Source organism: Ammospiza caudacuta, chromosome 3, assembly GCF_027887145.1.
Source record: "Ammospiza caudacuta isolate bAmmCau1 chromosome 3, bAmmCau1.pri, whole genome shotgun sequence".
Classification (NCBI taxonomy): domain Eukaryota; kingdom Metazoa; phylum Chordata; class Aves; order Passeriformes; family Passerellidae; genus Ammospiza; species Ammospiza caudacuta.
The window spans coordinates 42,896,400-42,906,351 of record NC_080595.1 but is presented as its reverse complement, the minus strand read 5'-3'; the positions used below and the strand labels follow the sequence as shown (position 1 = coordinate 42,906,351).

General features: G+C 38.6%; 1 protein-coding gene across 1 annotated transcript; it reads left to right on the top strand.

Annotated features, from left to right (window-relative positions):
* Positions 1–1,131: 1,131 nt before the first annotated feature.
* On the top strand, positions 1,132–4,682 carry MPC1 (mitochondrial pyruvate carrier 1). The gene is made up of 3 exons (XM_058801315.1): positions 1,132–1,248; positions 2,853–2,985; positions 3,680–4,682. Exons 1-3 carry the CDS (start codon positions 1,206–1,208, stop codon positions 3,696–3,698), a joined length of 195 nt encoding a protein of 64 aa, XP_058657298.1. The 5' UTR covers positions 1,132–1,205; the 3' UTR covers positions 3,699–4,682.
* Positions 4,683–9,952: the final 5,270 nt, after the last annotated feature.

Below are 9,952 nucleotides of genomic sequence, written 5' to 3'. Positions count from 1 at the left end.
GCAGAAATACTATTGCACTGAAATTGAACTATTGTGTGTGTAACTTAAACTCACTTTTTTCTATTTAAGTTTCTTCTATTGCAACTGCAGGAAGCAAGTGTGGCTTTTAGTCTGGCTGCACTGTTACAAGGAAGACTGGCAAGATTATCTTAGAATGAAAATTGCAAAAAATTTAAATAATAATAATATAATTCCTGATAACTCCAAATCATTAAACATGTTATAGTTACAGGAAGTGTCCAAAGAATGGATATAGCTGGTATCTGCAAAGCTTTTTCTTGTGAGGTGCATCTCTTTTGTTGTATCTGGCCAAGTTACTTCTGAGAATGAGTTTCTACTTAGAAGAAGCTGAGGCAAATACTGTGTGCATCTTGTGTGGAAAGAATTCTGGTGAAGCCTTTTTGCTCATAACAGAAGCAGAAATTGAACTTAAGTCATTATTTTGCTCAGTTTAGAGTCTTAGATAATTCTCATCAAAATAAACTTGTCAGTTTTTCTGATTTGATCCTTTGCACTTCTTGTCTCTATTCTATCTGTGTACACACCTGTTGCTAACTGCTCTCCTCTGACATTTGTTGAATTACTGAGTTTTAAGTGATCACCAAATAGTTTCAGCAATTGCAGGTGTAGCTCAGGGTAAAGTTCGCTTTGCTTGCTGGCCCCATCCTATCAAGGAGAGGGTGTAAGCACTCACAAGATGCTCGCTGAGCTTTTCTTCATCCTCAGCATTAAATGAAAACACCTTCAGTTCTTCACTGCATCAAGTCCTTACATTTTCATTATATTTTTGAGTAGCCTTAATTGAAAGAGAGAAATGCTATTTCTCTGTGCAGAAGTGAGCTATAAATCTGACAATACCAATCAGATGGTTAATGACTGCTAAACCATAATTCTGTTTCAGTGGCTCTAGATAGTTCCTCTCTGATCTGAAAGAAGATCCAGAGTAGGTTCCTTTACCTTTCCTTCTGAAGAGTAGATGCCACTAAAAGAAAGGTTTAGTTTCTCTCTTACATTAAAAATAGTCTGTATTTTCTTGGAATTTTACCAATAACCCTCCCTTCTAGTTTTGTGTGACCAAGAAAAAAACAGTAAGACTACTGCAGGTGATTTTTGTTTCTGTTTAACTTGATATTTGTTTTCCCTCTTCACAGCACTTTTGGGGGCCAGTTGCCAACTGGGGTCTTCCTGTTGCTGCTTTTAATGACATGAAGAAATCGCCAGAAATTATTAGTGGCAGAATGACATTTGGTAAGACCTGAGACAAACTTCTTGTTAGGAAAGTGACTCCAGAACACAATTTCTGTCATTTAATCAGTGATATGTTATTAGTTGTATGCAAATTTGTGATCAAAGCAGATGTAGATATCAAATATCTTGTTACATAACTTTAGATGCCATTTAAATTGAAGTACTGAAAAACTGCAGGGCTTTTTTTGGAAAGCTTTCCACTAATTTGGGAGGGAAGAGTGAGGCAGTTCTTGACCCTTAGCAGTTTTCAAGACCAGATTGTCTCCTGAAGTGTAACTTGTATTATCTTAAGCTATTGCACACACTTGTTCAAAATGTATCTCTGCTCAGTTTTATTCTTTGTATAAAGAACAATGATCCTTTGTGGTTAGTGTGAGATTTAAGTATTTATCAGCACTGACAAAGTGAAGAAATGGTTATGATTGGTCAGGGTGCAAGAAGCAGCAAAGAAAGCTTTAACTCCTTGCAAAGTAGTTGTCTATAGGAGACTATTGTGACTCTTAATGAAAAATTATTTTTAAATGCAATAATAAGCAATATTTTTCCACCTCTCTGTAGAACATGTATAGTTTTTGCCTAGATGTCTGTCTCTATGTTCAAATTATTTTCTAGGATTAGAAATCTCGCAGTTTTAATTTATTAGTTTAACTTTGGCATTATATCTCTTCCTTAATTCACTTAACTTAATTCTGAGTATTTCTTCTTCCCACAAGCAAAATACATTTGGCTTAAGAAATTTTATAGTCCCATTATCATTAGGCTCTGCTTAGAGTAATTCAGTCCCTTAATCAGCTTCCTTGAGACAGAAGAATAGTTTAAATAGTCTCCAGTACAGCAAAACTGTTTTGCAAATAGTGTTTTGGAGGCAGCTACCCAGCTCAGCAGTGTTGAGACACTTTTTAAAATTTTTGCAGGTATATATAGTTTGTGTGTACAGAAGCAGGGGGATGAAAAAAGAATATTTGTACTTTTAAAAAGTCTGTTTTCCTTGAACAATTAATTTACCAATTTTTCTTTAAGCCTGTCAGAACGTTACAAAACTAGGGAATTCTTGGGTTGTAGTTTCCTATATTTAAATTATGGTAGGAGAGCAGATCAAAATAGTTTCTCATCTTTCCGGAAAGCAGATAACAAAGCTTCATGTTTCTGAATGTTCATGATTCCCTGGACACTGAAAGCTCCTGATCTTAAAATGTACCCAGAAAGAACTCTATTTAAGTGATTAGTGTCTTTAAAAATACTTTGTCTTAGAAATTGTCAGAATAGTAGTATATGACAGACTATGGCTCATTGAGGTAAACTCCTATTTTCTGGCTGAGGTAATTTAGATAATAAACTAATAAGACTTCAGTTGCATCCCAGGATAGTGTATGAGTAAAATGAATTTTTATGGAAAGCTGCAGCCATGTAGATTTTTTTGTGTAGTAGAAGTGAGCACTGTTTTGTCTTCTTGCATTGGATCCTCAAAGTTTGTAGGGTGGTTGGAAAACTCATAAGCAGCAAGAAATCTTCTGCCTGTCATTACATTTTACTAGTAGGAAAATTGTGACTCAACAAAATGCAGATATTTACAGTCTCTTAACAAGATCTGTCATCCTTTGCAGCACTGTGTTGTTACTCCTTGACTTTCATGAGATTTGCCTACAAAGTGCAGCCAAGAAACTGGCTTCTTTTTGCATGCCACTTCACTAATGAAATTGCACAACTTATTCAAGGAGGACGACTGATCAAATACAGGCAAGTCACATTTTTAAATGGGGAAGTCATAAACTGATGGCTCCTGGAATACTCTGTTAGTCATTTTTAATTGGGGTGCAAAGCTCTGCATGGTTTCTGAACTTATTTGACTTCATTACCTTTTGCAAACCTGTTAACAAGCTTGTCAGTAGGCAGAACTTTCTACTTTGCACCTCCTTTGAACCTTCTGAGGTCTGTACACAGAGAAGGCAGGAAACCCTTGAGGTCGTGAGGGAGTGCAGACAGGGCCTTCAGCAGCTGCTGGCTATTTTGGGGTTTTTTGTGCAGTCTGTTGGTAACTAATTCCTGAGATGGAAAACATCCATAAAACTGTGAAGGAGGTGTACATCTGGAAGAGATGTCACACAAAACCTATCAGAGCTGACTGTTCATACATGAGGTGGAGCCAACTGAGTGTGCCTGGGGAGCAGACTGTGATCAGTGTCACACTCTGGTTGTGTAGCAAGCAGTGCAGACACTGCCCCAAGCAATCTTGGTGATCAGGATTATGGCTTTTCTCTCTTCTGCCCCAGGAAACTACTGTGGAGCAATAGAGAACGAAACCTTCTGAAATGTAAATTAAAAAATGAGACTGGTCAGTAACTTATGCAGAGACACGTCTACTTGCAGTTTTGCACCAACAGCAATTGTATTTCAATATTCACTCTTACAAAAGCTGTTTTTCTTTTGGCAGGCTGGAGAAAAAGAACTAAATATATTACTTGAAATGAGCCAGGGAATGTATTCATCCTGAATGACAACCAAGGAAGACATGCCATCTACAGTTGCTGTGACAATTACAGTGGGGATGAAACAGAAACACCCATTATGAATATGACCCCACCAAGAATTCTTCTAATAATATTTTTATCTTGCCTTTTAAAAAGTACATTCAGTGATGTAAACCATTACATTTAAAGTCTTGCTGCCTTACTGATCTTTAATAACTACCCTTTTAATAAAACATTAGCCACCCAAATAACAAGCAATATTTGAACACCAACTTTTTTATCTAACAGTGTACAAAAGTGGCCCATGATGGTTTGACAAAACTCATTTTAAAATCAACATGAACAGAGGTCAGTAAACAGAACTGTAGGTGGTATCATTGTTTGTATTAACATATTCTTAAAAGCCATTTAACTTGAGTGCATTCATTCCTATTCTATTTTTTTTTAACTTAAGCAGTGGCTTGCTGATCTACAAGAACAAATGTGTAGATAGGCAGCCTGAGGTGAGCAGCCATCCCCCTTCCCTCACTGCATGCCTTTTCTCAGTAAAGAGACTTCATTAACATCCATTTTTATGTCGCACACTATTTAAAGAAGGCTTGGGAAAACAAAAGCATAGCACTGAATGAAGGAAGGCAACAAAGCCTGATACTGTTCTTTAAGAAGTTCTAAGTGGATTTTATTTTTTCCTACTGTTTGAGTTATTCTAGATGTATGTAATTCTTACACAGGCAAAAACTGAACTTGTTTGGAGTCTAAGATCTGAAAGATGCCAAGTGCCTTTCAGTAGTTTTTGACTTCATTGTGAGAGTGGTTTTTCTGCATGATCTGCCTGAAAGTTACATTGCTGTAAAGGTAAAATTGACAAAGAATGTGAGAACATATGTTCAGATTTTTTTTCAGTGCAGTGTTTTTGAACAATAAACATATTCCAAATGGCAATAAAACTCTTGAATACATGGAAAAGTTTTGTTTTTCATACTGTGGTAACAGACCCAAAAGTGAAATTTTATTATGGAGTGTCACTTTATTACTGCAACATCATCAAATCAGGCCGAAAAAGTAAATGGTATGTACTGAATTTAGGTAAGTGTCCTGTGGATCCCAGTACCTAAAACTTCTTCCCCAGCAGCAAAAAGTGTGTGTGTGTACTTAGACTTAGTAGTTCTAGTGTGATAGGCAGGGTTGAATTCAGAGCTGTCATATAACTAAAGTCAGTATTAGCTATTGTCTTGTAATTAGAGCAAGTCTTAATTGACCATCTTCTAATTCTATTGTGACGGTAACTTTTTTTGATGGACATAGATGCAAATAGGGCACATCTGCTGGATGGCTAAAACTGGTACTGCCTGCTGCTTCTTGCTTTAGAAAACTTACTGCAAAAAGCTGCCCCTTCAGTACTGCTGTTTTGTCACAAAAGTAGTCATCTCCCTATCTCCTGGAATAGAAGCACCATTAGACTTCTGTACAAATGAGTAGTGAGACACAAGCAGATAAGGACAGCTGATTATTTTGGCACCTTATAGTTATTATATTACTTCTGGAGGGAAAAATAAGCTACAACTGAGTTTGATCTTCATTGGTGTGAAATGTTTTATGCTGCTCTTGCATGAAGCTTGCAGTGCAGGCTGTACTCTACCCTCACCTGCTTTGATCAATGTTCATAAGCTCTGATTGTCTTAGCTCCTTTACCCAGAGGATACCATTTGCAGGAGTCCCTTCTCTCATTTTCCTGGTAGTTGCACCATACTTTATTTCCTTCTATCTCTCTCCTTCTTTCTTCCTCTTATCCATTCACTGTGATAAGGCTCAAATTCTTTCATACTGAACTAGAGCAAGAGTGAATTGCAGGTGGAAAGTGGGCTTTACCCTGCTTTAATTAGATGTTAAACCAGGGATGCTTCCTGCAGCCCATACAAACTTAGAAAAGGGGGAGGGTGGCAACAAACAATTTTTTGTGGGACTTGAAGGGACCTGGCCCTGTTTGGGAAGGGAAATCCAGTGTGGGCTGGATTTCTACTGCCTGTCAGTCTGCCTAGTGACAAAAATAGTTTATATGGGCAGAGTGCCACCAAGTGGCTCTGGCCTGTGTCAATCAAAGCATTAATTGTCAAGCTGTTTACATACCATTTCTTTGTTTAAAGGTGCTGGGTGTAAGGGGATCAGTGCAATATTATTAAAAGGAGTTCTTGAAATAATTAATTCTAGGATTAGTCAGCACCCTACTCCTTGGACACAAAACACTGAAACACACTGGCATATGGCTGTTTTAGGATGGGGCTGCTTGGGATAATCCAAAGAGGAGAACAATAGCTTAAAGAGGACCGGAGATGGTGTATTCTTGAGTTTGAAAACCTTAATGGTGCTTCCTTTTGTTCTTTTCTTACTCCCCTCAGGTAGCACTGGATGAAAGAATGGGGCTATGTTAGTTTCACTGATTAATTATAAGTTAGAGCTCAGTATTTGCTTTGGATTTATAAGATTATAGGGCTTGTCTGTACTTGCTATTGTTCTGAAATACTTGCTCGGTTTTAATTTCACAGCTTGGTTTAATAACAACTTTCATCTGTAGGACATGTCCTGTCACTAGAAACCTGTGCTGCTTTGCTCCCAGGCACTGGCCTGTGTGTTCTGCTTCTGTTCCACCACAGTGAGCTGGGAACCACGTGGCCTTTCCTCTCTTGCTGCAGTGGTTACTGCTATAGCAACAGCTGCTGTCTTCTTTCATGTCTTCAGACAGAAAAGAATTTCTCATCTTTCTGAGCAAGTCCTGCTACACTGCTGGTAAGGAATGCAAGGCCCTTAGGAATTCAAGTGGGAGAGAGTACCAGCTAAGCTCTCAGTCTGTCCCTTCCCCCTTTCTCCCCAGTTTGAGCTGGAGATATCTTCAGTCACTTTGGAAAGGGAAGACTTAAGACTAACTGACTATGGCATCAAATTAGCTCACAATCTCTTCTGCTATTGCAAGATTGAGTGTCCTTGATCTGGAAGCTCGATGATTCATGATTCAAATGTGGAAATAATTTGGTAGCATGGTAATTACATGATAGAAAGCAATAACCATAATTGTGTGGTGAGAAGAGAGGGAATTACTTTGCAAGGATTCTTTAATGAATGTAATGATGTAATAACACCTACTGATAGTGAATTTTGTTCAACCTCACACAACTGTCTCATGTTTTATAATCATTTTAGCCAATGCTGATGTATATGGGTGGTGGGGTTGTTTTGGGGGTTTTTGGAGTTTGTTTTTGTTTGGGGGTGTTTTTATTATTTTTGTTTTATTTTGGAGGATTTTTACTTCTAAGGCTTCTGTATAAAGTGAATGTTCCCTCTCTAAAACCAGCAGAAAAATCTCTTGGCCCCAATGCTACCAATGCAGCCTGCCAGCTCTCAGAGAAAACCCATTTATAGTAAAATGTAGTTCTCCACAGCATTGAGGGTTATCTTTTATTCTCCATACAAAGAACAATGGTGTCATCTGAGTAAGGACAGCACAGCAGAGAATTGGGTGGGGAAAGTCTCAGTAAGTTTAGAGACAGAGGAGGCAGTAAAAAAAGGAGAGTTTTCTCCTTGGGATCAAGACAGGTTTTGACATGGAAATAAAGTGCTTAGAAAATACAGTCCTAGACTAGGACAGACCAGTCTTATAACTACTCCAGTGTTTTCCCTGAGTTCTTGCATGAATGCTGATACAAACTCTGTTATGGTCAAACTAATATGTAGAGCATCAAACTACCAAATGCATTTATTTCAACTGTATGTGTTTCCAGTGAACATGAATCTGTATTACACTGGTATGGATGCAGACACAAGTAATTTCTTTACATGCCAGTTCTAAGAATGTGAAGGCACTTAAAAAGATCAGGAATAAAAATATGAGATAGAGACAAGTAATAAAATAACCTATTAGAGTAGTATGTTCATATCACTTAGTCCCAAGTCCTTAATGAATACAATGTTTCTTCATCTTCACCGCGACAGACTTCAAAGTTATCAATAGAATATAAAACAGTAATACAGGAAATATTCACAAGCACAGTTACCAGCTCTCTTAGGTTTTCTGCCTGTGTCTCACAGGGTACCTTGGTCCTATCTGCATTGGGGAAGAACAGTGCTCACTGCCTGATGCAATATGACTGCAGTTCTGCTTCTGCAGAGCTGGACTATTTCTGCTGCCAACTTACACAAAGGCTAAAAAGTTTGTTCTGATTAAGCAAGACATTGCTGCAAGTTTTACAATCTCTATAAAGTAGAAAGGCAATCAGTCTGGTGTTTAAATTTAGGCAATTTCTTTATTAATTGTGGAGAAATCTATCTCTCCTTGCCCAATCCCTTTCTGCTTTTGCAGATCTAATACCTACCAGTGCACTGCATTTAGTCACTGTGGTAACCACTTAAAAATAACCAGTGTCCATTGTATCAACTCAATAGCAGCCAGAAGGCAGATATATTGGTTTTCTGGATAACCTGCTCTGAGTGTCATCACTGGGGTCCTGCTCCTTCCAGATCATCGCCTCTCTTTATCACATGGTCTAAGCCTGACCATAATATTGCTTTCTTCTTTTCCTACTCTTCATCCTTTCCCTGTCTTCCCACCTTCTTTAACAGCAGGTTTCAAGTAACTATGGCAACAAGGCTAGGAATTTTACACTTATTCGTTTTGTCTGAAATCTGGGTCATGTCTTTCTCATTAAGTGAAACTTGTATGGAGATAACTGGTCCAAACCCAGTCTTTGTTGCAAGAGAAGGCAATGTCAGTTATGGCAGCACTTACATAGTGGCTATATTTGGTCCATTGTGTTAGGAAAATGTAAAGGTACAAAGTAAGCCACTTAAAATTTGGAAAGTATTTAATAATTTCAAAAGCATTTAGAACATAACTTACTCAGAGGAGAATCACTGCTGTAACTTGCTCTAACTGATGTTGATTTATAGGCTGATGGGAATAATTTCATAATCGTGTTTCTAGTCCTAAGGTATGTGTTAACTAAAGGAGTGCCTTCTCAGAGTGGTATCGAGTGATGTAGATTATATCAGTACCCTCTTTCAAGAGGAATTGTGGTAGTGTGAAACCTTAAAGGTGTCTTCTGACAGGACAAGATATTAAACTCCTCTGATCTGTCACTGCAGTTGGGCTCTGACTGGATCTGAGATCACAGTTTCAGAACAGAAAGATTTCCAGATTTTAACTTCAGTGCCAAGGGAGTAGCAAGATTATCTCAAATGTTCCTATCTTGAAGATTCAGACATACCACATCTCCTTGCACCTAGGATGACTTAAAATCCTTAAACAATTGCTATGTTTGTTCATGGGGAAGCCATGCAAAGCAACGATTACAAAGTACACTTGATTCTATGGGTCATCTGCAAGCAAAGCAGAAAGCCAGCAGTGTGATCAGTAACCTATCCATTACTTTGTGTGTCTTATACTGTAAGTTGGTAAACATCAGCATCAGCTCTCAGCCAGATTATTGTTAGTACCAGGAAAGGTTCAAACATTTGGCAGGGTATCCAGTAGTGTATCAGCTAACCCAAGCATCTGCACTACCTGATCTGAGTGTATGATGCCACACAGAGAACAGCTCACAAGGCTGTTTGGTACTTCCTTGCATATGTGTTGTTTTGGCCTCAGTAATCCAATAAAGGCTTTTACCTTTCCCTCCAAAGCTTTGCAAAAGCTCAGAGTGTTCTGTGAATCACACACACACACCTGACTACTACCAGGTACCTGCCAAGCACACTGGATAGTAGCTCATCTGTAGCTGGTTTTTGTATGCTTCAGTTTTCTAGATCAGAGACCTATGAGAGGTTGTGTCCCTAGAGAAGTGATGACTGGATCTGGGAAGGTTTGAGTCACAGCAGAAACAATTATCATGAAGCTGGATGAAGCCACTGTGTGGCTTGTGACTTAGGCTGATCTGCAGACAAATTAGAAGAGATGGGTTTCCTGAACTGAGGTGTAAGAAAGGAGATACCTTTTCCAGCTTTTGCTTCCTTGTTCCTTGTTTTTCCATCACCACTACCTGTCACTGTCAGCAATGCAGGCTTGTTGGAAGATGTTCACAGTTGAATTTTCAGAAGCACAGGATCTCTTCAAAATGTACGAAGGGCATTCATTCCCCACTGTTGAGCTCCGTTCCCTTCAGAGGCCTGCAGAAGCTGCTGCTTTGTGTCATGTGAGCTGTTTGCACCAAACAGCAGAATTGAGGTGGGGTCTCATCAAGTGGAATAGG

Excerpts from the sequence above, each read along its gene's own strand:
- MPC1 (XM_058801315.1), top strand. The coding sequence starts at position 1,206 with ATGAAGAAATCGCCAGAAATTATTAGTGGCAGAATGACATTTG. Across the intron at positions 1,249-2,852 it reads TAGTGGCAGAATGACATTTG|CACTGTGTTGTTACTCCTTG; the intron begins GTAAGACCTGAG and ends CATCCTTTGCAG.